The sequence below is a fragment of the Brachyistius frenatus genome, unplaced genomic scaffold, assembly GCF_029030835.1.
Source record: "Brachyistius frenatus isolate BFR_SWC_R1_liver_20210118 unplaced genomic scaffold, ASM2903083v1 Contig_97, whole genome shotgun sequence".
Taxonomy (NCBI): domain Eukaryota; kingdom Metazoa; phylum Chordata; class Actinopteri; family Embiotocidae; genus Brachyistius; species Brachyistius frenatus.
In genome coordinates, this window is record NW_027210696.1 from 1,089,250 (window position 1) to 1,114,844 (window position 25,595).

Sequence of the window (25,595 nt, forward strand, 5' to 3'; positions counted from 1 at the left end):
TGAGTGCAGGTCAGAAAGGAGTGGGCTTTATCAGGACAGCCACACATCCGATGCCATCTATGTTACGTAACGTTGTTATGTCATCTGTTTCAAGCGTGTTGTACTCTTGTTGAGAGTATTTCTTTTATACGAAGTGGTATTTGTGCCAGCTGGCATGCAACTTTCATGCAGATATGACGATAAGAGATCGGGAGCAAGTGTTTAAATAAACTGGTTACATAAGATGGAGATCCATGCTTGGAAATGTGTGAATGAAACACAAATACATGCACATGCCCACCGCTTTATTTATTCCTTCAACTGTTTGCTCACTCATTGTATAATCATGCACACATATGCACTTACACATCCGTGCACATTTCCATTTGCATGCATACACACGCATACAGAACATCTTGCTTTGCACTCAGTCTTTGATGAATTTGCCGCAGAATTACATCAAGTTGGCAAATCAGGATCGTATGTACAGCATGTGCCTTGCTATATCTGTGGGGTGTTTGTGCCAACCAGGATCTAGTCTCCCTCAGACAAAAGCATTTCTACTGAACTGAGCTGGTCGATTGATACCCTGAGTTCTTTGTCCTTAGATCTTGTGTGGGGTGCAGGAAATGGCTCTCTGGTTGCAGAGGTCTCAGATGTGGTCTCTCGCTTCCATATGCTGTGACAAGTACATACTCCTTTGGAGCAGAGCAGCCCTCTCCATGTCTGCATCCTGCCTGGCTGCAAAGATAAAAGCCTCCCACTACTAAAATGGCCCACTGTGTAAGTGTAAGTGACAGTAAGGAAGATAGGGAGGGAGCTGTGGGTGGAGGAGGGGAGGGTGGAAGTGAGAATTTGTGAAGCCTGTGGGCAGCAACGGGGCAAAGCAAGTCCAAATGTAGCATCTCTGGCTGCAAAGTAGATTGGGCAGCATTGCCTTACCTACGGCAGAACTATTTTGCACTGTCAAATGTCTCCTCTGTCCTGTCAGTCTCAGTTATAGTACAATGACTGCTCCTCAAATCTGAGTAGAAGCTTCAATCAGTCAAATCATAAAGTAGTGTAGCTGGTATGGGAGGTTTCTGCCTTAAAATTAATCTGAATTCCCCAGCTCACAGCAGGAATAAAAAGCGTTCTCCATCTTACCTCTATAACTTGAACAGTTTGTACTGAACTCTCTTCGTGACGCTTTTCCTAATTTTGTTATTGCGCCCGATTGCAATCTTCGAATCCCAAGAATCCTCCCCAGTTCACTGTTGATATTTTAAAGCAGTTCAGGCTCCAGTCAAAGGCAATTTGTGGACTTGTCGGTGCAACTGGGCTTAATATCAGGGTGTGCATCGTTAGCTTCTGGTTCATAGATAAAGATGCAAGGTTGTGAAGAAGTGTTTCTAATATTCAATCTCTTTGATTATAAATGAGGTAGACAAAACATTAAGAAAATGTATGCGGCAACACATCTTCATAAAGGCAGGATTTTTTGGACTGTTGTGTTAAACTATTTGTTTTAGCTCGATGTAACTGATAAACTTCACACTAAACCAGCAGTAAAGCGCTGCAGTATCCTAAATCTTGTTTGGCATTTAATTTATTTTCTCTGGTGTGTTGTTTATATTTCCGTTGCTAGGAAATTGTTTGACACTTATCTGTATGTGATTAGCAGGGTTCTCACCAAACACCGGGTAATCGCTTAATCTGGTTGGATTTATTGCTGTGATTTGTTTTGAATGGTCCAATGAATGTTGTATACAATACAATACAAGGATAAAGCCAAACAATATGATTTGTCCTGGATGTCCATTAAATAGCTATATATTTTTTGTTATTATAGGTGTTACCAAGCAAAAAATGTGCAATATTATTTTGTTTGTGCTCTGTTTTATGTCTTTGCATCCCAAGTTTGTTACACCAGAGAAAACATTTCAGCAGTACATATATGTTATCAAAAGCAATAATCCTCTTCAGGATGTTGTTTGAATGATCACCGGGATTTCACTGTTGCTGTTCGTTCTTTGTTGTGTCTTACTTTCAGCAAAATGTGTTCCAGTGGCTGAAAATCCAGAGAGCCTATGTTACTGGTTTAAGAAGTGAGAGAGAAATGTTTGACCACAATCCTGATGTACATCTCTGTTGTCCTATTTGTCCTCCACAGTCAGAGGTACTGTATGTGTAATCCAGATGTGGTGCAGCAGTTTCACAACCCAGACACCATCTTCATCCTGGCCTTCGCTGTGGTCCTCCTCAACACTGACATGTACTCTCCCAACATCAAACCGCAGCGCAAAATGGGCCTCGATGACTTCATCCGCAATCTGAGAGGTTAGTGTGTGCATATTTACCGTATGTATAAAAGAGATAGAGAGCGTGTGTTTACAGGCTGTACACTATGCATGTGTCAGTTCAGGGAGGGTGAACTGTCCCCGTGGACAGAGCTGGTGTAATGAGTTGCAGACATGTTTCAACATTTATGACAAGTGGTCATGAGCAGAGTTTGAACAGCGGTTATAAATAGTAACCACATGTACATACTTGCACAGCTCAAACCCTCCACTGCAGAGCATGAGGAGATGCATCAGATTAATAATGACAGAATGAATGATGAGGAAGACGAAAGAGAGAGCAGAAGGCAGGTGAAGTCAAAGTTTTACAACAAGCACTCTCTTATCAACTTGGCTTTTGAGTGGCAGTCTCTTAAACTTAAATAAATTACTCAAAGAGGCTGCCTGCCTCCGTTCGCTACCATCAAGAAACCATCAGCAACGCAGGAAGACATTCCTGATATCCTCTACTCAAAGCTCTGCCCCAGAGACCGTGGCGTCAGCCCATTTAACTGAGGCTCACTTAGCGTCAAATTTAAAGATACGAGCTTGGGTTTCCGGAAGCATCTCATCACCTGCGCTGCGCTCCCCAAAGCTCTCAACGCCGTCACCGTCCAGAGGTTCAACAGATACATACATTTACTGCAGACAGGGCCTAAAGAAGAGCAGCGTCACTTTCATCTGTACCTTCAGTTAACAGAAAAATCCACCGCAAATTAAACTAATTTCATCAGTCATTATCTTTTCTCATAATATTCCACAACTCTACGTGCAGCTCCATACTGATAATGGAGCAACTACAAAGACACAATGCATGCTGAGATAAAGGAACATTTTCGGTTTCACGGATGCAAGCTCTACAAAGAAATAAAATGAATTTGGCCGTTATACCTTAGATAACGATTGATATGAGCGCACAGTCAGTTACAAATTTAGATTAGTTAGTTTGTAGTTAAGATCCCAGTCAGCTCCCGCTGTGACTGTTGCCAATCTTTCCAGGAATCTGCACAGTCAAATGATTCACAATCAAAAACTGTGAATAATTAACACTATCAATGGACCAACTCCAAAATGTGTCAAATGATAATAATATGATTTTCAAGTTTACATTATTTAGTATTCAGAATAAAGAGTGTCTGAATTGAAATTGTACAGCACAATGCAGATTGTGTTTTAGGTGAGACTTCCTTTTTAAAGCTAAAAAGGGTGCCACTAATGAAAACATTGCTCAATAGTAGTACAGTGAATCTTTAACACCAACCTTTGCAGTGGAATATTTGTCAGATATCAACTTCTTACATGTAACATCATATTACACATTTATGAACAACAGAAGAGGACAGATATTTGAAGTTATTACATATCTAACAAACATTTACAAATAGTTATTAATCCAATTTGATGCTGTCTTTAAAGTTCTGTGATTGGATGGGTCTGGGCTAAGAGTAAGGGTGGGGCTGAGGGTGGAGGCCCATAGACCCTTAGCTGTGTGTAAAGTCACCACTACTGCATCATATCAACCCTTGCATTCTCCCAGGTGTGGATGATGGAGCAGACATCCCCAGAGAGATGGTTGCAGGTATTTATGAAAGGATCCAACAGAGAGAGCTGCGCTCAAACGAAGACCATGTCACCTACGTGAGCCGTGTGGAGCAGTCTATCCTGGGCCTGAAAACTGTAAGTAAGATCCCAGATTGTCTGCAAGTCTTTATACATTTTTTCCACATTTCCGTGAGCTGTCTGTACCTATTTGTGCAGTCTCCTCTCTCTTGTGACACAGATTATTTTGCTGCAGTGTGTCCTCTGCTTTACTGGCTGTCATCTCCATCTCTTTAACCTCGTCTCTGCAGATCCTTGCCGTGCCCCACAGACGTCTGGTGTGCTGCTGTCGTCTGTTTGAGGTGCCTGATGCCAACAAACCTCACAAACAGAAACTGTCCCAGCTCCAGAGAGAAGTCTTCCTCTTCAACGACCTGCTGTTGGTAAGGATTTCTCCCTAAAAACATTCACCATTGAGCATCAATAAATGCATCAAATACTGGACATACAATCAGATAAGCAGCATGTGGCCCAATGCACTTGAACAAAGTTTGTGTGTTGTGTGCCTCTAGATCCTGAAGCTGTGCCCCAAGAAGAAAAGCTCTGCCTCCTACACCTTCTGTAAAGCTATGGGTCTCCTGGGAATGCAGTTTCACCTCTTCAGCAATGAATGTAAGATGCTCTTTCACTCTGCAGCAATTTATTCCCAGAACAGCTCCACTCTTGTGCTGGAAAATTGCTGAGCTAACTGTCAGACCCATCCACAGCAATGTTGTCTGTCAAGCCAGTGTCACGACCCAGACTTTAAGGAATTGCCAAGGGGTCTCCAGTAAAACAAAATTAATACACTGTTGTCAAGTTACAGTAGATATCTTTCCGGAAAGTTGCTTGTTGTCACAGATTTAAGTGTATCTTTTAAAATAAATATTATTGTATCGATTCATTCTTCAAGCTTCAAAAGAACATGGGTGGAGCTTACAAATGTGGAGGACCTTGTATGCTTGTACTGTATCTGTAGGTTTACTGCATTAACGTGAACGTTGTTTTCCACATCCTCATTCAATTTTATGCTTCAGGCTATAAAGTAGAGCCAACAATTTGATTTGTGCTGCCAGTTTGAGGTAGAAATATTCCAAATCTGAGATCCTCAATTGATCAAACTGTACAAACCTTCAAAACACGACTGATCACTTGTAGATTTTAGTGCAGTAAAAAAAAACGAGAGGATGAAGAGATCCCACACGCTATCAATCACTTGTCCTCCCTTCACAAACAAGGTTTCAGTCTTTATACCTTCATCAGGAAACATTCATAAAACCTTAACCATAAACCTTTGGTGATGAAGCTCTGAGGACTTCATGATCTGAGGAACAGGCAGGCAGGAACAGTTTAATTCTTTAATTCATTAGATGGTGAGAATGATGCCTTAGTGGTAAGCAGGTACAACAGTAATATAGCAGTCATAAAGCATGAATGATACAACAACCTGATAAATGAAGGTAGAAAAAGGGCTGGAATATATGATAAGGCTGAGATAATAAGGAAACTAGGTACAGGTGTGTGAGTGGGCGAGACGCTGAGGAGATGTAAGAAAGAAAGCCTGAAGACATCTGGTGAATGGATGGAGAGTGACAAGACGGGGGTGGAAAGTAACACAACTCATGACCCCATAATATGGACTGGATCAATAGTGCAGTTTGAGATTAAATTTCAGACATCTCAGTGTATAATTTATGGAATTATAGATTCAATTTATATGTAGATTTTGAAGAATAAATGATATTTCTATCAAAACAAACTATGAGTTCCCTGTTTACTTTACTTTGGTATCATCAGAGTAAAGAAATAAAAGGTTTGCCTCACTGATCTCCTTTACCCTTTAGCTTTAGTCGTCAAGAAGCCACGTGCTGCAGATGAACACGTTTTTACCATTAGTCCAGTGAAGCATGAGTTTTTGCAAGTCATCCTCGGGGCATCCTTTTATGAAGTAGGAACTCAAACAAAGCTCAAGTGTTCAATATCAAAGCACTTCCTTTTTCTCTTCGTTGGGGCCACTCATCAGACTACGCCCATGGTGTCACCATGCTGAGCCCGTTTACCTCAGAGAAGAAGCAGCTGGTGAGTTTCTGCTCTCCGAGCGGAGAGGAGCTCCGGAAGTTTGCCGAAGAGCTCAGAGAGGCGATCACAGAGGTCAACGAGATGGAGCAGATTCACATCCAGTGTAAGAAAAAAAAAAGCATGCTATCCTCGACTTCTCCAAATGCAAACAAACACGCACCATCCTGTGCATGCCTGGTTGTAACCCCTCTTTCTTGTGTTGTAGGGGAATTGGAGAGGCAACAAGGCGTCCAGCCACACGGCTTACACACCAATGGTGGTCAAGTGGAGACACACACAGGACATGGATCTCCCTCAGGTGCTGGTTTTGCTAAAGCATACATCACTGAATTATAGAAAATAGGACGACTTCATGAAAGACAGGTGGATGAAAAAGCACACACTGAAAAGGACAGTAAGAAATAACAGCAGATGATAGTGAGAGGGCGTCAACTGTCACCTTTCCGGTCTCCGTCACGTTTAAAATATGAAAGAAAGAAGTAGTTCCCGTGCAGTTTCCAACATGACTGAAAACATATTTTACCTATATATTTACCATATTTTTTACCTTGTGGACAGATTACATCAACAAGTTACAATGCGCTATACAGTCTCCAACTCCGTCTATATGGGAATAGTTTTAAATTTTAGAACATGCACTTGCTTTCTTGCAGAGAGTTACATGAGAGGATTGACACCACTATAGAAAATACGAGGTAAACACTTGCAGCCTTGGCTTTGTCTAAAGGGCCAGCTTAACTGTCTCACTGAAGATATGGCAACATCTCTAAAGCTCATTAACTAACACATTATATATTGTATAATTGGTTGACAAATAAAACCAAATTTAGTTTTCACCATCTGCAGGTCTACTGTCGGTCATAGCTTTTGTAAATTCTGTACTCTATTGACAGCACAAGAGATCTTCTCCTGTAAAGAGGCTAACAAACAGTATTCCTGAAACGATTCCTTTACCGAAATGACAATCCCCTGTACGAGAGTCAGTTTCTGACATGTTTGGCTTTCTGTATGAAGCTGTTGACTTACAAAATGACCCATTTCTCCTCACAGGCCCACAGGATGTGTACGATAAAACCGGAAACAACAACACAGTAGAGGTGAGTGCCAAAGCTACTCTTGTCTCCCTCAGGTAAGTATCTGCATCTCCAGTTCTGCAGGTGTGGTTTTGTATGAGTGTGTGTGTGTGTGGGGTGTGGGGTTAGAAATGGGCCATGCCTCATCCTGAAAAGAAAGTATGCTTCATGCTTGGCTTTAAAAGAGTTCCGCCTGAGGCACATCCCCACTATGCAGCCAAGGATACAAAGGCCGCTGACAGGAGTCTGCTGTAGTGGCGCTACAAACAGCCTCTCTCTGTGCCTCAAGAGTAGATCAGCAGCCACTCGCTATACAACATCCCTTCTTTCATCAGCTGCTGCTTGCCAGCCTTACTGTGTAAGCCATTGCAAGCTGCTATAAGCCTGGCTGGCTCGTAGAATACCATCGACAAAGCCAGATAAGCTTGGTACTGTTAACAGTTTGCTGTGTGTGTGTGTGTGTGTGTGTGTGTGTGTGTGTGTGTGTGTGTGTGTGTGTGTGTGTGTGTGTGTGTGTGTGTGTGTGTGTGTGTGTGTGTGTGTGTGTGTGTGTGTGTCTGTAAAACAAGCCCTTCCATTAACTAGGCATACTGATAGAAGCTGTTTTCTCCTTTCCAAGTTTTCTCTGTTTTATTCCTTTGCCCATTCTCTCCTCTCTCTCCTGCCTCTCAGTCAGTCCCTTAGAGTTGTACATAATTGTGGTAGGGAGACACCACGCCCTCGGTGTCACCTCTCTCCTCTCCTGACACTCCTTTATCTTTCAGCTTCTCATTCTGCCACTCATTGACCATGTTCGCACACTCACACACATAAAATCCAAAGTGTTCCCACCATAACTTTTGACTAAAATCTCCTCTTACCCTGCAACCCTTTTCTCTTCCTGGGCTGGTGTGTGTAAAAACATGATTGAGATCAAGTGTAAATCATGTAAAGAAATGGTTGAGAGAAAATAAGAGCATGTTGGTGTGTGTGTTTATTTTGCATGCGCTCGCTCCGCATACTGCCTACCTGCATGCCTGCATGCCCGCATGCCCATGTGCGTAACACACCAGAGGGCTGCGTAGAGGCTGCGTTCAGGCTGGTAACTCCTCGTGCGTTCTCTGACTGTTCCTAAACTAGGTGTCAATTCACAACAGGCTGCAGACCTATCAGCTGAGCCAGCCCAGCATTGAGTCCACGTCTCTGGCCCTGGCTGCGCCACCCGCCTTGCTCAGCCCCATCCAGGCCGGAGAGCTCCGCCCAGAAACACTCATCCAATGCCAGCAGATCGTCAAGGTGATTGTTGTGGACCAGAGCGGGCGAGGGCGCATGGAGGCCTTCCTCAGCCAAGGCCCGGCCACCCATCAGCTCATCCAATCGGCCCTGTCCACACCTGTGCACGTCAGAGAGGGGGACGGCCCCCAACCTCCCCTGCCGCCTCCCCCTCCACCTTACAACCACCCCCACCAATTCTGTCCGCCTGACTCACCCATGCCCCTTCACCACACCCTTCCTCTCACCCGCAGGCGCAACTCCAGCGGCTCCCGCAGCATCGTTTGACTCATCAGCTACTTTACGAACCCTGGGGGCCGGACATGACCCTCACATTCACATGCAACAACACAAACATGCTGGAGCAAAAGTCAGCTCACTTTGAATCGCGGCGTGGAAGGCAAAGGAGACTATTCATAGTCCTGACTGAGCTGTGTTGCTTTTGAACATGAAGTAGCTTTGATGGCATCTCTGAAAGACAACTTTTCTTCTTTCTTTTGTCTCCAACATGTCACCCGGTAGCCAATGTTGTTTTCTATCTAGATTTCATATTCTTTAAGGGATATGGTGACATTGCATTTTTAAATGTCATCTGCAACCAACAAAAGTATCCGTGAGCTTTGACCCTGAAACTGAGAGACGATGTCAGAAAAGCAGCTCTGAAAGGACACGAGATGGCTTTAAATACAAAGGACAAAATTCGGTGTTTTTTTTTTTCAGGATATTGATGTTCACGCCTGTCATTGGTCCAGGTTTTCAGTATTAGACACCACACTCAGCAAGGAATCATTTCAGCACACATAATCTAGCTTCTCTACACTGTAATCATTTTTCTCACCTCTCCATAATGTGAGGAAACAACAGTACCAGTTTATTAGTTCCCTCATTTTCTGGAGAACAGATAATCAATATGTGTGAAGAGGAAGGTGAAGAAAATGGTCAAAGGCTCTATCATCTCTACCATGTCATGTACAGTATGGAGGAGTGAGTGAGGATGTCGCTACTCTAAACAAACCTAAAAAAAAAAACGATATCCTGATGACAATCATATTTGAATGCTTCATAGTTATGGATTTTGCAAAACTTGTGTTGGCAGATATCTTCACAGTTGTTTGTCACTTTCCCGACTCTGTGATTCTGGAGGAATGAGTCTGCTGCACTGCAAACATGTAATACTGTATCTGAATCTCTGCGTTGCACTGAGAGTGGAGTACTTGTGTACCGTGTGTTCAGTCTGCTTACTCAAGGGCAACAGGGAGTCGGGCTGGTAATTCAACCAAAACATGGCTGAAACAGGCATATGAATCCTTTCACTTCCTGTACATTTACTCCCAATAGATTACCCAGTGTGAATATTGATGTTACCTTTGGATTTAGACAATATCTCTGCCCAGAAACTGTTTTGTTTTTTTCTTTAAAAAAAAAGAAAAAAAAAGAAGCTTTAGTTAAAAAGGAATTTACTGTACACAGGGTAGACCAAGGTCACCTCAAAAAAACATGACTCCCCTCTCACTTGTTATATTTTCCTTACACTATGAAAATAATATATAAGCAGAGATGTATTTCAGTACTGAATGTGAAATCAGGTGGGAAATGGAAGATGTCCATGGACTTATTATTGACTTCATCACCGTGTTGTTGTCCAGTGTCGATGGTTTCGAGCTCGAGCCAGTTTGTACAGCACTTCACGAAACATCCAACTGAGACATACCAAACACGTCTTGTACCTTTTGCACCACAGAATATATTGGATATATTGTAAATAGATAATATAGATTTATTCTGAAAAGTAATTGGTTTGCCCAGTGTGTGTATCTACGTATGTATTTGTACAGAGAAAATCTAGTTTAAAAAGAAAAAAGGATATTATAGTTATTATTAATATTCACATTTAACATCAGGGGGTGTCCTAAATGCTACTGCTATAAGAAGAGATGGAAAACAGGCAGCTTTTATAGCATACACTCCAGTTACCATGGTAACAAACACTGACATTATTACAGATCTACATTCATCATTGAATTACCATATCATGTTATTACAGGATTATTAAGAGATGGCTGTGTCACCTGTTAAGGTGTGTAAAGGGCTATGCTGTATTGGTGAATATACGGACAGTGAATCACACACACACACACACACACACACACACACACACACACACACACACACACACACACACACACACACACACACACACACACACACACACACACACACACACACACACACACACACACACACACACACACAGCTGCCAAAGCAACAACAAATCAACAAATCAGCTTAAATTTACCTTTGAAACTGCTTGATTTCTCAAGTCAGCATTCCCACTTTGTTTACTGTAAACTCTGACTGACTTGTACTATACCGCATGATATTTTTTGGTTTTTGTTTTGTTGTTGTTTATCTTTCATTTACAGCACACGGGAGGATTTTGATTCTATGTTTGTATCATTATTGTCAGGGCATGTTGGGTTGATTGATGTCATTTTCTCCTCCCTCTCTTCTTCCTCCCTCCTCTCTGCCCTTTTACCCCCTGCCTTCTCCGTGGTTGTCATGGAGACACACCAATCTGCATCCTCACTGTGGAGCACTGTCATTAATCTTTGCACCCTCACGATATTTCTAAAAAGGAGATTTCTTAAAGATCAACATATTTACTAATGGAATTTCTAATTTTTTCTGTTCAAAGAGAATGAAAGAATAAAGTAGTTTTTACTCTCAGTCTTGGACTGTGCCTCTGTGTGCGACGGCATCGTCTCCACACGGTCTGTGTCTGTGGCACTCTGCCTTTCTAATGAATGAATTCACACCAGGTGTGCAAGGAGGATGGTGGAATGAAGGAGCTTATGGGAAATCAGTCTGCGCCGGTGTTCCTCTGTCATCCCAGCACACCGGGTCTGAACTCATTCATTAGTGGACGAGGTCAACCCTGAAGCAGTACTGGATTTACCCTGTCTGAATGTGTGGGGTAATGAATTTGCATGCGTGTGTGCATGCATGATTTTAAGCACATCGTTTTCACTGGGAGTCTTATTCCATATTCTGTTGGCTCTTTTATTTTTGGCATTTCTCTGGGCCTTGATTTGATAGCTGCAATAGAGACAGGAAGTGTACGGGGTACAAGCGGGGTACATAACAACAGTGGACGATGCTGTTATGTTGTATGCGTCTTAACCATAGACTGTATATAAAAGTGGATGTAGCTTCTGGGTCTGAAAAATTAGGACAATGCAGAAGTGTCATAAAGTGCAATACCACCCAGGCCTGCTAGGAGTTGGTTCCAAAAAACCTCCACCTCCATAGACTTCCATTTAACTTCTCTCACGACATACAAAGTCAATACATTGTTTCGATAAGTTCTTATGGTGTTTTTAGCCAAAATCCCATCTTCTTATTAGTTTTCTGGTGGTTCATCTGAAAATAATCAAATTTTTTATTTGAAAATAGGCTTCAAAAAGCCATATTTTTGGGAGCATGTCTATTTGTTTGACAGGCCTGTGGTGCAGTCAGGTTATGGCTATCAGTGGGTGGGACATGGGTGGGTTTCCAATCAGATCGAGTCAGATGCTCTGTCACTCTGAAGGGTGGACCAATCAGCAACCATTGGGGGTGTGATGACATTTAAGCATAGTTCCAACATTGTTGAATTTTGTTGCACAACATACAGTATATGGTAGTCGAATGGGGACGATCCTAAATGTGGCGTGCCCAGACCCATATACGCAGTGAATTTAGGTCTGGAAACCCCAGGCTATTTAATGGGTAAGGTCTTAAATGTGTTTTAACGTTAAGCATCAAGGGCAGAAAAAAATTCAAGTTACTTTTATTTTTGCAGATCACTCTTTAGAAAGGATAAACAACGCCTCGACTCAGACAGAGTTACAAAGAGACTCAAAAAAACACAACAATACCATTTTGGCTGAATAAATTATCTTACAAAAACATAGATAATATCAACATAATAAAGTCATTACAATACACAGTGAAGTAATGTTGTGCAAAGTACCTGTAAGCTTACAGATGTGATGGAGTTCTCACAGTCAGCTCACCGTTTCTCTTTTAAGCCTGTCGTTTTGCAAAATTCTTTGTCCCTGCCCCTCAATGTTTGTTTCTCTCACTGTCTTTGGAAACAACTGGACAAGAGTTTCATTAAAGAGAGGACTATGCTGAGAATAGGGTTTCAAGTGGAGTGACAAAGTCTTAGTCAGAAGACAGACCATTAGTTTCAGACTGAAATGTTCTGCTCCTGTTCCTCCACCCTCATCCTCCGGCTTCGCTCGGTGGAGGCGGTCCTCTCCAGGGTCTGTGCACAAGTCAATGTGGCAACGACCCCAAAAAATACTCACAGGCACAGGCGTTCCTCAGTCAGACGTTTACATCGTGGTTTCCTCCCATTCCAGTTCAACATCTCCTGAAGATAAATACGAATATGTGGGGTGAGCACTGTGCTATGAGTTGTGTGTTTCTTAGAGTGTGTGCGTTTGTATGTAGTTTACCTTCCATGGCGTCCAGGGAGTCCATCTTCTCCAGCGCAGAATAGCTAACAAACCAGATAGATTGGCTGTTGCCTTTGTTGTTTAGGAGTTCCAGCGTACTTTGGTGCAGGAAGATGTACTGGGCCTGACAGCATGCACAGCGCACACACACGCGCGCGTGCACACACACACACACACACACACACACACACACACACACACACACACACACACACACACACACACACACACACACACACACACACACACACACACACACACACACACACACACACACACACACACACACACACACACACACACACACACAGAGAGAGAGAGAGAGAAAGAGAGCCAGATATTGGTACAATTTCATTATTAAGACCAAAGTCACACTGAAAAGATGTTGATATGAATAAACATATTCCCTTAACAAACAGTGGAAAAAGCACATAAAGTATGAATCATGTTTACTTGATTTAGATGATGCTGCTTGATTTGTTTATCAGGACACAAATCTACCAGAGCTGATTTGCAGATTTTCTTATACTGTACTCCGACAACACTAACATTTGAGTCAAATGTTAACTGAATTACATTTTAAATATGCTGTATATATCTAAAAGCTACAACTGCCAAAGTCATGGACACATGTCGCCTAAGATGTTACCTCACTAATTCAATAATTTTGCTCCACTTGTGAATACCCCAAACTAGTTGTTTTTTTCAGACTTCCTCACGCTCCTGCGTTTTTGAAGTCCATGCAGCATGCTCATTAGAATCCTTCCCTGGCTGACCAATCTTGGACATAAATGATAAATAATTCATTGATCTGATCTGTGACATATGACACATTTGTTGCCTACTAAAGCTGAATTTAAAGCTAATGAAGTGTATGTGTAACCTGCCTTAATGTGCCTGCCCTGTATTTGATTCATTTCCTCAGCTGTTTATTGCATCATCTGAGGATGTGGAGATACAATTTTTGCAGTTCAATGCGGCAACCAACAGGAGCAGTCAGACTGCAAGACAGGGTTTAATATAGCCCTAATTTAATTAAATTATCGAGAACAGAGGTTCCCAAAATGTTCAGACCACGTCCCCTTTGTTTTTACAAAATAAAATTCACTTATTTAACCATGCTAGGCATCAGAAAGGCTAAATAGCAGACATAATAAGGCTACTGTTTCAAAATTGAATTAATTTTTTTCATAATCAGAGTACTCACAAAAATAACTCAAAAACAGCCAGGGGAGGTGTGTAGAACCACTGAGGAGTCTAAATCTGACTGCTTCAGGTTAGTATTATGCTAAGTCAAACGTGACATGATGTCACCCTATGTTTTATTGTTTAAGAGTTGTTGTCTGTAATAAAATTAGATTAAATGATTTTTGAACATGTGGCACTTGCAGCAAGGCTCTTTTGTACCACCAGCGGCACATTTACCACAGTTTGGGAACTACTGATCTGGGAATTGTTTTCTGTGGAAGTAAAAACATGAGTGAGCCCACCTAAAGTGCTAGTTATAATTCATTGCCGTTCTATCGTACAACCTTACAAGAGCACTGAGGGAAACAGAGGAAACTGGAACTAAGTACCTCTGCGAGATCTGATGGACATTTATAAGAACTTCAACATTGCCTTTTGTTGTCACGAACACATAAGTGGTTTCGATAATGTGGTGCAAATATTGGCTTGTAAAAAAAGGCACTCTCCTCCAGTATCTCAGCAATGATATTTGCGAGTTTATGAAATAACTGATCTGAATGATAGCTGGCCTGGGACACCGAGCACTGCAGTCTCAAAGAGTCATGCAGTAGCTGCAGACACTGCAGGCTCGAACCCCAATGCCAAAAACATAGATACTAAAAATGTGCAGAACATCAGGAAATAATGAAGCAATGTTACTGAGAAGAAGCACAGGCACGAGGCAAAGGGTCCCAGCAGGCACTGAGACACACATGAGCGGCCCATAAGTAATCATCGGGGTAATGTTAGGATAGGTTCGTGCTGTTTCAATAGGGGGAATCCTGCTCAGAATTTGACTTTAATCCACAGCCAGATCATTCAGTTTATCAGTACGAACATTTTCCAAATATTTTCTGATGGGGATGGGATCACAGCAGAGCATGAAGTAAAAAGTAGGACAACTGTACTGCCATTCGTGAGTCTTTGATGATTTTTAAGTGTATTGGAACAATTTAAGATGAAATAAAAAAATGTCTCCTTGTTTATTCTCTCTACATTATGGAATTTAAACACAAAAATAAAACATACTGCTTTATTTCATGTGAACTCACCAGATTCTGTATCATACACATCCGCTCGCTGCGCAGCTCGGCCACCAGCCCGTAAATATCAACAAAGTCGTGGTCTCTGACGTGCTGAATAAGGTGATCGAGAGCAATAAACACACCCGTCCTTCCCACACCAGCACTATGGAGACAGTGAGAGGACAATCACCATTATACTGTCTGCTGCACCTTTACGCCACACAAAATGATGTACTTGTTTATGTCTTATTTGTGGGTTAAGCACAAAAGCTACAGAAGTGGACATCATCGACAGTTATGCCACTTATGGATGGACTTTATTGATATTAAAACCCATTTAACAGCCAAAAACTGAATCTAAGCAGTGTTAGTATCCCATTACTAAGGTCACACTGTACCTGCAGTGGACCGCTATGGTGGTGTTGTCGTGCCTGTGGCCTCGGACAGCTTTGACAAACTTGATCAGTGTGCTGCAGGACTCTGGAACACCGTGCTCAGGCCACGATGTGTAGTTGAAGTGGCGGACCATAATGTAGTGCCCGTGCTGCAGAGAGGAACATGTTTAATACACATGACAGAAAGTCAAGTTTCGTATCTATACTCACAGCATAACAGCTGTTATAGCTCAAAATGTGACTGACTTCCGCCAAGGAGGTTATGTTTTCGGTTTGTTTGCTTGTTTTGTTTGTTTGTTTGTCAGCAGGATTCAGGAAAAACTACTGGCCCGATTTTCATAAAACTTGGTGGAAGAGTGTGGCATACATGGGCAAAAAAAGAACCCAATACATTTTGGAACAGGTCAGAATTTTGGGGCAGAACCATGAATTATTTTGTTGTGCATTTTTGGAATTCACATCATTACTAAGATTATATTTGTCCAATGGCTGGGCTGAAGAATTGGGGAACTATGAAGAGATAGACTAAATGCTTTTGTTTATTAGTTTTTTTTACAGTAAAAAAACAACAACATAGAATAGCATCAGTCTTCCCCTTTAAGTGGTTTACCTGTAAAAAAAAAAGAGAAAAAAAAAGAAAAGGGATGGCCCATTAAATTAAAATGCTTTTTAAAATGCATATGAATTAGTAAATATAGTTATTTGTATATTACTTATTGACAAATTAGAAACAAATACAGTTGTTAGTTGCCTGTTTTTCTGGTGTTTAAGAGTTCACAGTTTGCATATGTATGTTCTGTTTACTCTGTGAATGTGTGAGTGGTTATTAGCTCAGTACCTTTTCTACTTTCAGGGTTCTGACAGTCCAGTCAGGAAGGACGTCCTCTGACACTTTGGAGATGAGAATGTCACTAAACACTGACATTGGCTTATTGTCTTCAGGCCAGTACTTGTGACACCGAATCTGAAATGTCTCACACACACACACACACACACACACACACACACACACACACACACACACACACACACACACACACACACACACACACACACACACACACACACACATTAGATCTCCATAGTAGATGTAACCGTCCTGGGAACGAAGCCCAAAACAGCACATGTACTGTGAATGTTGATACTAGTGGTGTTTCATAACAGCCTCAAAGCGCTCATGACGCACTCTGCCTTTCTCATAACACTGCGTGAGCATGGCGATGGTGCGGGTCCCCGTCTCCCAGATCATCCTCCAAAAGTCAGCCACAGTCCCGGGCAGAGGACCCTGAGTGGCGATGAACTCGTTGGGACACAAGTATCCCTACAGAGACAGAAAAAGAAAGAAGGGGAAGCTTATCTGAAAACTATCTGCCTGTATATGTTTATGTCTAGTTTATAGAACCCTGACTACATAACTCTGTTTTGGAGGCTGGTACTCACTGAAACAAAGCTGGCGTTGATGTAGTCTGAGCCCGCAGTGCCTGGTTCCGACAGCAGCTTCACTCGGTTGTTATTGTCTGGACACAATACAATGAGAGAAGTGGCATTCAATTTGAACGAATCAAGTGCAGCTGCGATGAAACCACGTTATGGTGAAATCCATATATGGTTTATAACAGAAACACTATTGGCACACTGTAAGCATTTTAGCCCTGCAAATCTCATCTTCAGTCTGACCACATACAAGGTTTGATGTTGGGGAAGCGATTCTTGGATTTGTTCCAGGGCAGGTCAGCGTCTGAGGTGGCCAGGTCCTGCAGCAGCTTTGGTAGCTCCTGTAGGGATAACATTCGATGCATTCGTATATCCATAAACACACATACAATACATGAGATTCAAGGTCAAAGCCACTATTTACAAATGGTAAAAGTTAAATTAAATACCAAACTTAAATAAAAAAATACTTTTATCACATTTCTTTTGACTTTTAATTTAATAGAGATCTTGAGATTTCTAAACTGGTTAATAGTGACCTGTCTGGCTGCAGTATAATGGCAGAGGTGAGCACACAGCTTCTGACGTGTTTTGTATGACTATATATTATTGGTCCTTACGAACAATAAACAAAGTAATATGTGTTTTACATTAACATTTGCAGCTGCAGCTGCCTTGTAAGATTTTATCTCCCAAATGTTTCCTCTCTAAATATTTGATAAGATTTCATACCTCTTACTTTTGCATTTATAAGAGGTGCAGAAACAAAGAACATAGCTGGCTTTGATTCTGTCTACCAACAGCAAACTATCCTTCATGCTCCAGTTTATTTCTAAATTCTCAACAACGTCCTGCTTTTTTATCTCTATTTATATACTTATACTTTAGGGGTTTGATAAACATAGGTTTAGGTTTGAGGCAAAAACTTACAGAAAACTCCTCTTGGAACTTGGCATTGTCACTGGCACACAGATCCTCTACGTGCTGCAGAAAAGACTTCTTGTTGACAGGCCTGACAGTGAAGGTAGGAGAGAAATGCACTAATGTGAGAAACAGAGACGTACAAAAACTCGACAATAATATGTTATGCTATTTTCTGTAAACTTATTCTAGGTTACGAGTAGCACTGAGCAGCACAGAACACGCTGATTTATGCTGCAGCTTCTGTGTGCATATTCATGTTATTTATACAGGATGACTTACTTGAGTGATTTCCTGTAGCTGAGAAGCCTGGACAAAAATAGACAGAAAAATCAAGCAAAAATAAACAAATTAACTCAATAATCACAGCCCACACTGTGATATTTCTGTCTGTGACAGCTGAGCTGATCTTCACAGCAGAAAGTACATGGCGATGTGTGTTTAAGCAAAGGAGAATTCAACATTTTGTAATCAAATCGAATTTGATAAAACATTGACACAGGCTTTGATGTTTCATTCTGAAGGAACATGTGAACATCAGTAGAGATGAAATGTGGCTATTCCCCTGTGGAAGGTGTTTCTCTGCAGTACTGTGACTTGTAGCTACGCAGATCCTCAGCTATCGATAAACCCTACCGTTTGTGTCCTCTAAGACAGCAAAGCCTTTCAAGCAATTTTGAGATAGTGAGTTGGTAAACAAATTAAAATGGTCTTAAGCAGAGGGGTATCAGCAAAGCTCTGCAATGCCTGGCAGCGAGGGAGGAAAAAGGAACAGGCTGCAGGTAAAATGTTGATGTCTGTGATTCATTCAACTGTCACCCTTCACTGAAGGTTTAATAAACAGCAGATTGATGGTTTAATGCAAGCCTTGATGTGTAACAAGATGATGACACACACATATGGCGTGATTGAACAACAAGCGCAGTGCAACATGCAAACAGAACAACACAACAACATGTGCCACACTAGAAACTAGAAGCCCAACTTACTGGATGACATAAATCTCCTTCCGTCTAAAGAAGAAGGAAGAATACCTGCTGGGAGAAAAGTGCTCAGTGAGAGAAAAAAAACAGCCCAAGCAGGTAAATGCAAGTGTCTGCGTGCAAGGCAAGTTGTCAAGTGACAAGGAAATGTGTGTTATTTTAACATAAACTGTGAGAAAGGTAGCACCTACACAAATCTCATTTTGGAGATTCTGGTAACAATAAAAAGCACAAAAGGACAAGAGATTCTTCCCTAATGACGACACTTTCAACTTGGAAGACATGTCTATTTTAGTTCACATCTTTCTTCTCTGAAGTGCTCGAGTGCTAAAAGGAGTGGACAGAAAATTGTCCTCAGGAACAGCTTCTTTTATTGGACATGAGTGAACAGTCACTGCATATGAAAGAATATCACACAGACAGTTTAATTAGGCAGACGAGTCGGTTAGTTATGTTACTTTTATATATAAGAGATAAAGGACAGTTATCTTCCAGATGGAATAAATTTTATTTATTAATCTTTTATCATGTGGGTTTTATGTTTTTAATGTTCCTCTTTATTCAAGTCCTCTCGAAGACAGCCACATTTTCCACCCACATGGACCCCTCTATTTTTGGTTCCTCTTCTTGTTTTGTCATTATGTGGGTTACAGTATTCCTTACTTACTGGTTGTTTCAATGCCATCGTCTATTTATAAAAGGTGAATAGTTGCATCCATATGGAGGATTTATTCAAACTACTTTACTTTTTGCTTCTCATTCATCTATTTACACTTACACATCAATGTCAGCTAGCTACCGTTGAATATGTTCGCCTGATCATCAGGAGCAATTTGGGGTTTGGGTTTTTTCCTAAGGACATATGACACATGGTCTGTGATCAGTGGACAACCTTCTCTACGTACTGTTTATATTTGATTATGTAAATCATTGGACCGCTCATAATGAAACTGCTCTTTCCTGATGGTTTCCTGAATCATCAGCAACACTAAACTTGACTTTTGTTTCTTACCTGATGCAAAATTGTAGCTTGTGAAGGGAGAGCAGCTTGAAGCACTTGTTTGTGCCAAACAAAAAAAAAAAGAAAAGAAAAGCTAGATGCTAAATTTGTAGGAGAGGATTGTTGGAGAAAAGCAGACAGGATGACTTGTCTGTTCTGCAAGAGAACTGAAGATAAATGATGAAGCCACAATGGTGCCGTGTTCTGTCATAGTGCTGCTGCTTCTATTTTCTGAACAAACTCTACAACACTAGAAGATTGTGTGCGGAAAGGAGCGCACATCAAGTTGGCTGCAGCAAAGACATTTTTGTCTTGTTGACTTAGACTTAAAACCTTGTCTGGAGCAGCTAAATCAAGCTTGAAGTCATGTAGTGTGCACTACGCTTCAGCTGCCAAAAATGTGCGTGTTATATTTAGCAAAGTGATGCTTTTAGACTGAGACTAACACAGACTCACCGGTTGAGTTTCTCTTGTTTCAGCTCCAGATCTGCCACAGCGATCAGCTGATCCAGCTTACACTTGGTTTCTATGATCTCTGCCTCTCTGGGTGAATAAGTCCCTCCCTCCTTCTTGCGTTGATGGATCCTGTAAAGTCAATACATTTTTTTTTTCAATTTTACATATTTCAAATGCGCAATGAGCCATATTTATACAGAAATTTGCAAATTTTGGGAAATGTACTGATGTTGTGGGGGACTCAGTAGCTGAGTGGTTATAGCTCATATCACATGGCACACACTGTTCACTCTGTTTGGACCTTTGCTGCAAGTCACTGCCCCAATCTCTTTCCCATTTCCTGTCTATCTCCACTGATGCTATCAAATAAAGGCATTGAATACCCCCCAGAATATTAATTTCTAATGTTGGCAAATGAATGCTCTTACTTGACTGAGCCACAGATGATGATGATGAGTAACACAGTCAAGAAGAAGGACAGCAGAGCACCCAGAATGATCTGCTCTTCTCTGGTCAACAGCCCATCTGCTATAGAGGAAGAGAGGCAGAATGGTCAATATTACATAAAGATATCAAAGGAGGATATAACGTACAGGTTATGTTTTCCATTATTTGATGTAGAGTGCTGCACAGTCATCCCCTATATTAATACCTGCAGTTTTGACATGCTCTGAGAATTCAGAGTCTGTGTATTGGCCAATGATGTTCGTGGCTCTGAATTTAAACCTGGTAAAGATAAAACAAATGAGTCCAGACTCAGCATTATATTTTTACAAAACAACAGTTTTTGAATTGTGTAAAGTGCACTCACACATAGACAGTGTTAGGCTTCAGAGGTCCATTGCAGAAAATATCTGTATTGTTCTCCTCCATACAGCAATTGCTCTTTCCGATCACATAGGTCTCTTCTGTAGTGTGGTTTTGCCTCACCAGTGAGTGGCCGTCTCTAGACACAATGCGACCACCTCTCAGATGTGCATTCATACGTGATGCCTCGTCCCACAGAAAACATGGCGGGTTGAGGAACCCCGTGTTAGTCAGGTAAGGGGCAGGACGATCCCAGAACGCATTCTTCCAGTTGGTCAGGTTCTCCATGTCTTTCACTGTGACAGGATGGAGGTTAGAGAAGAAAGGAATTGCAGCTGAGTCATACTTCTGATGAAGCCCTTCAGCTTTAGCTTTCATTTTGTCTTTTGTGAGCTTGGGACAAAGTGACATACTGTAAAACACGATTTTACTGGAGGGTTATAAGACTAAAAAGACCAGTACCCAAGTGTATCGAACTAAAAGTGATGGCTGTCAATGTTTTTTAAGAGTCATACCCCCTGACTCGGCCACGATGACCTGAATTTTTGTGATTGGTCCATTGTTGTCACTATAGAAACAGGCAGGCATGCGGATGGTGATACTCCTGTGGGTTACCATGGCAACCCCTCCATGGCCCAGCACTGCCTGGGGTCTTTGGGTTGGCTTGGACGGGGCTGGAACACACGCACGTGTGCACACAGAGGAGTACACACAAACATGGACACACACACACACACACACACACACACACACACACACACACACACACACACACACACACACACACACACACACACACACACACACACACACACACACACACACACACACACACACACACACACAAAGGTTGTCAGGTGAATACAGTGTGTGAAGATGTTACGTGATTTACACATAAATCAGTACAAACAGGCTGCTGCTCTGAGTAAAATTGTCCCTCTAATAATATTGCTAAGTTACATTTGCTATGTCAGAACAAGAGTGCATCCCAAGCAATAATACTATGCAGTGGCAATTCTCTGTCTCACACTTTTGCTGCACTGCTGCAACAAGAAAAAAAAAAGAAACACTGTACAGTATTGCAGAGCAAAGACAAGAAAGAGGGGCTTGTACCTTTGATCCCTGTAGTTATCTGGACATGTGGGCTGGGTGGACCCCTGCCGGCCCCGTTCCTAGCTGAAATCTACAAACAGACAAGTGGAAGAAAGCAGCAAAAAAAAAGGACACACAGAAAACAATTAAAGAAGCGAAGATGACAAATGTTTACAAGGTCAAAAACATACACGGCCAGAAGGACTGATTTATTGTCTGTTGTAGCTCCAGGTGTGTGATCAAAGACTGTGTGTCTGTGTTTGGGTGATATGTGCGTGTTCTGCACCTGTATACTGTACGTGTGTCCTCCCTTTAGGCCTTCTATGACAGCAGCCAGCGTGTTGTGCTCTCCTTGGGAGATATTGAGGCTGATATTCTTGACCAGATGATCCTTCTCGTAGACATAGACAAAGTAGGCAGTGATGTTTCCATTGGGCTCCTCTGGCGGGTTGAAGGTCACCGCCACACGGTTCACTTCCTCTGAGATAACTGAGACGTTCACATTCTTGGGAGGGTCTTTAGGCTCTGGGCATAGTGTAGGAATGATACAAAAGACAAATAAAATAATTTGGTCATGTTTACAGGTGGGCAGCAGCTGATGTAGGTACGACAATATGTAAACTTACCCTCCTCCAGTGTTTGAAAGGCAATAGGCCCAATGGCTTTCCCCTCGCTGCCAGCATGCTCCAATGGACCGGTGAAGGCAGTGATGGTTACAAAGTAATGAGTGAAAGCTGTCAGGTTTGTCACAACGATAGTCATCAACTCTCCTGGAGCCCGCACTGTAGAGATGTTCACACCAGGACCATCCACCTGACATAACAGGAGAGTTCATGGAAACATTACTATTTGATTTCCTATTGGATGCATCTTTTCGACCCTGTTACCCTGCCCTTAACTGCTATTTTAAAAAACCTGGACCAACATAACATCACGTTGATCTGCTCTAAGAATGTCTACCTGTGTTTTCCAGTTCATTGGTGACGTGTTTATATTTGTGACTGATGTAACTCAATGAAGTGACCTGCACAAGATATGAAGTCGGCCCGGACAGAACAGCTGGGGCGTCCCATGCAATGCGAAGGCTGCTGGAGGTCAAAGTTACTTTTAGGTCACGGGGAGGAACATCCGGTTCTGAGGGAGGAGACGAGAAAAACAGACCGCTGTTTTGTGCTATTAACTGAAATGCAGAGGTGCAAATTATGTCTGTGTCTCGCTGATCCATTAATCCAACAAGACTTAACAAAATAAAACAAAATAGACCGAATTTTTCTTCCAAACACTGAATCACCAAACTAAAGACCTCTCGGCATGCATTAGTACTACCAGGGGAGTTCAGTTATTGAATTTTGCCAGTGCATATAAGACAATAAAATTATAATGCTAATGCAGGACATGACGGCGTTAATGTGTCATCTTATGGCTTCTTCACAGTTAATAATACATTTTGCTGTGTTATTACACCTGTGTTACTTGATGCATCTATGTTATCAGCTGGTATCTCTTGGTCCACAGCCCTTTGAATGCCTAGCCCATGGTTTCACTGTTGTTAGATGTTGTCAAGTAGTGGCATAACTGGGCCATTTTCTCTCCTATGGTGACGTTACTTGTTACTTTGCTGTGTGGTATTGCTATAGACAGTCAGCACCCAGTTGACCATTGAAGGAAGATGAATCTACAGCCTGTTAAACATTGGTATGTATTTTAACTTCTATCACAGAATTTGTTAAGGTGTAATTTAATTGGTATACCTGAAAACAAATAACTGACTCATTTGTCAAATATTACTCCTGAGGTCCTAACTAACTGCCAACTGCCCTCTGGCAACACAAAAAGGTCATGCCATCACTGTGATACTCTTACTTCCGGCCAGAGTGCGTTCATAATTCCAGTGTGTGTATTCTCCAGCCCCGGCGTTGGTCACAGCAGCCACTTTGAAGCGGTAGTATCTGTATTTAGCCAGGGACTCCAGTGCGATGCTGTTTTCTTTGGTGCTATCTGTAGCATTTACTGATAGTGTGACATTATGTATCACACAGTCTGAGGCCAGGTCGTCCTCTGGGGTCGGCTGAGCAGTAATTGGTATGCTTGGTTCGCACGCATTTGAAAGCAGCTGTGCAACGATGTGGTACTCTTTCAGCAGGCCTGGAATGGAGAGTGGTGGAGCCCACTGAAGTGTCACATTGTTAGGTGTGACCTGAGAGATGGTGAGGAAGCGAGGGGCAGCTGGGACTGTTGAAAGACAATGAGGATTTAATCAATAATTCACTCTGTATCAAACAAAAAATTCACTGAAGTCACAGTCCAAATCATCAGCAGTGCCTGAATGTTCAAAATGCTTAACACGGTACAATAAGACAATATGACTACCTGATTCAGACAGGGTGAAAGCTGTACAGTTGACTCTGTCTCCTGGTCCTGCAGAGTTGACTGCAGTGACAGTGAGTGCATACTCCTGGTCTGGTAACAGCCCTGTCACCGTGTACTCTGATGTGTGGGCTCGTTGGGTGTAGGACTGCAGATCTACCTCCACTAGAATCTCATAAAAAAGGATCTGCCCATTAGGACTGGCTGGAAGTTCCCAAGACAGTTGAACGGAGTCCCAGCTCACTCCTGAGCAAGACAAGTTCCCCACAGAATCAGACACTGCAGACAGAGAGGGGGAGAAATGAGATAATGATGTGGTTATAGCCTCAGCTGTAGATAAAATTCCTTAATAAAAAAACAAAGTTAATTTCAACATTAGATACTGTTGGGTATTTCATTGCACTGAAAAAAAAGGCTGCCACACTCGCATAGTCTTTGGACAGGACTCTGAATTACAAAAAACTACCAATTTGCATGTGTGTACGCAGACACACTTTACCTATTTGTTACAGTATGAATGACCCTGGTTGATATATTATGCAAAAACAAAACAAATCAGGCTTAACCTAATTTTTAAGACATTTTTACTAAAATTCATTGCCACCTTTCATTAATTTTTTTGTAGCAAAGCCAGCAACTCCACTGTAACAACCTAGCGTTCCAGAGAGAAAATTAAACCGTGCCTGTTGCTGCTATAGTCTCAGTCTGTGCTGCTGAGCCTTTTAAATAATAATATCTGTGTCATTGTGGAAAAGGCTCACAGTGTCTCTGCATAAATTAAACTTTAATGAAAGATGTTTTATACTTCTTGCGTAGAAACTTTTTAATTCATTTCCTGGTTCACACTCCTCCTAATTTAAAGGGCAGGTGCTAATTGTAAGGTGTCATTAATCTCAGCTCTAAAATTACTGGCAACACAGAAATCCCTTACACAACCACAGGAAGTCTACAGATCGGCCATTGTCATCCACCTTTGTGTCTTACTCTGTGTTCTTATGCTACGTCTGCAAACCTGCTTGCCCCGAGACTTCCTTCAGAGTATTTTGATTTGAATTAAATATACAAACTTTCTGTACCCTAGACTGTGAGCAGAAACCTAACTGTTACT

At 41.8% G+C, this 25,595-nt stretch overlaps 2 protein-coding genes across 3 annotated transcripts in view; one reads left to right on the plus strand and one right to left on the minus strand.

Moving 5' to 3' along the window:
- iqsec3b (IQ motif and Sec7 domain ArfGEF 3b) overlaps nucleotides 1-11,005 on the plus strand; it is a 30,496-nt gene extending 19,491 nt beyond the window's left edge. The window contains exons 8-15 of one of the 2 annotated variants that reach the window (XM_069711171.1): nucleotides 2,132-2,298; nucleotides 3,835-3,974; nucleotides 4,148-4,279; nucleotides 4,409-4,508; nucleotides 5,899-6,057; nucleotides 6,160-6,252; nucleotides 7,005-7,051; nucleotides 8,147-11,005. In XM_069711171.1, the coding sequence (XP_069567272.1) occupies nucleotides 2,132-2,298; nucleotides 3,835-3,974; nucleotides 4,148-4,279; nucleotides 4,409-4,508; nucleotides 5,899-6,057; nucleotides 6,160-6,252; nucleotides 7,005-7,051; nucleotides 8,147-8,566 (1,258 nt within the window). In that variant the 3' untranslated portion in view covers nucleotides 8,567-11,005. The remainder of the gene's footprint in view (nucleotides 1-2,131; nucleotides 2,299-3,834; nucleotides 3,975-4,147; nucleotides 4,280-4,408; nucleotides 4,509-5,898; nucleotides 6,058-6,159; nucleotides 6,253-7,004; nucleotides 7,052-8,146) is intronic. The other variant, XM_069711172.1, reaches the window with a different exon arrangement.
- A 1,086-nt stretch (nucleotides 11,006-12,091) lies between these two features.
- Nucleotides 12,092-25,595, minus strand: part of ptprq (protein tyrosine phosphatase receptor type Q) — a 41,624-nt gene continuing 28,120 nt past the window's right edge. The window contains exons 38-59 of the mRNA XM_069711170.1: nucleotides 24,491-24,766; nucleotides 23,984-24,352; nucleotides 23,145-23,254; nucleotides 22,747-22,933; nucleotides 22,407-22,645; nucleotides 22,142-22,211; nucleotides 21,544-21,702; nucleotides 21,033-21,324; nucleotides 20,874-20,947; nucleotides 20,650-20,749; nucleotides 20,222-20,350; nucleotides 18,772-18,816; nucleotides 18,065-18,091; nucleotides 17,792-17,873; nucleotides 17,112-17,202; nucleotides 16,868-16,944; nucleotides 16,614-16,748; nucleotides 16,266-16,391; nucleotides 15,431-15,576; nucleotides 15,060-15,195; nucleotides 12,781-12,904; nucleotides 12,092-12,695 (exon numbers count right to left, since the gene is read on the minus strand). Of these exons, the coding sequence (XP_069567271.1) occupies nucleotides 12,658-12,695; nucleotides 12,781-12,904; nucleotides 15,060-15,195; nucleotides 15,431-15,576; nucleotides 16,266-16,391; nucleotides 16,614-16,748; nucleotides 16,868-16,944; nucleotides 17,112-17,202; nucleotides 17,792-17,873; nucleotides 18,065-18,091; nucleotides 18,772-18,816; nucleotides 20,222-20,350; nucleotides 20,650-20,749; nucleotides 20,874-20,947; nucleotides 21,033-21,324; nucleotides 21,544-21,702; nucleotides 22,142-22,211; nucleotides 22,407-22,645; nucleotides 22,747-22,933; nucleotides 23,145-23,254; nucleotides 23,984-24,352; nucleotides 24,491-24,766 (3,032 nt within the window). The 3' untranslated portion in view covers nucleotides 12,092-12,657. The remainder of the gene's footprint in view (nucleotides 12,696-12,780; nucleotides 12,905-15,059; nucleotides 15,196-15,430; nucleotides 15,577-16,265; nucleotides 16,392-16,613; nucleotides 16,749-16,867; nucleotides 16,945-17,111; nucleotides 17,203-17,791; nucleotides 17,874-18,064; nucleotides 18,092-18,771; nucleotides 18,817-20,221; nucleotides 20,351-20,649; nucleotides 20,750-20,873; nucleotides 20,948-21,032; nucleotides 21,325-21,543; nucleotides 21,703-22,141; nucleotides 22,212-22,406; nucleotides 22,646-22,746; nucleotides 22,934-23,144; nucleotides 23,255-23,983; nucleotides 24,353-24,490; nucleotides 24,767-25,595) is intronic.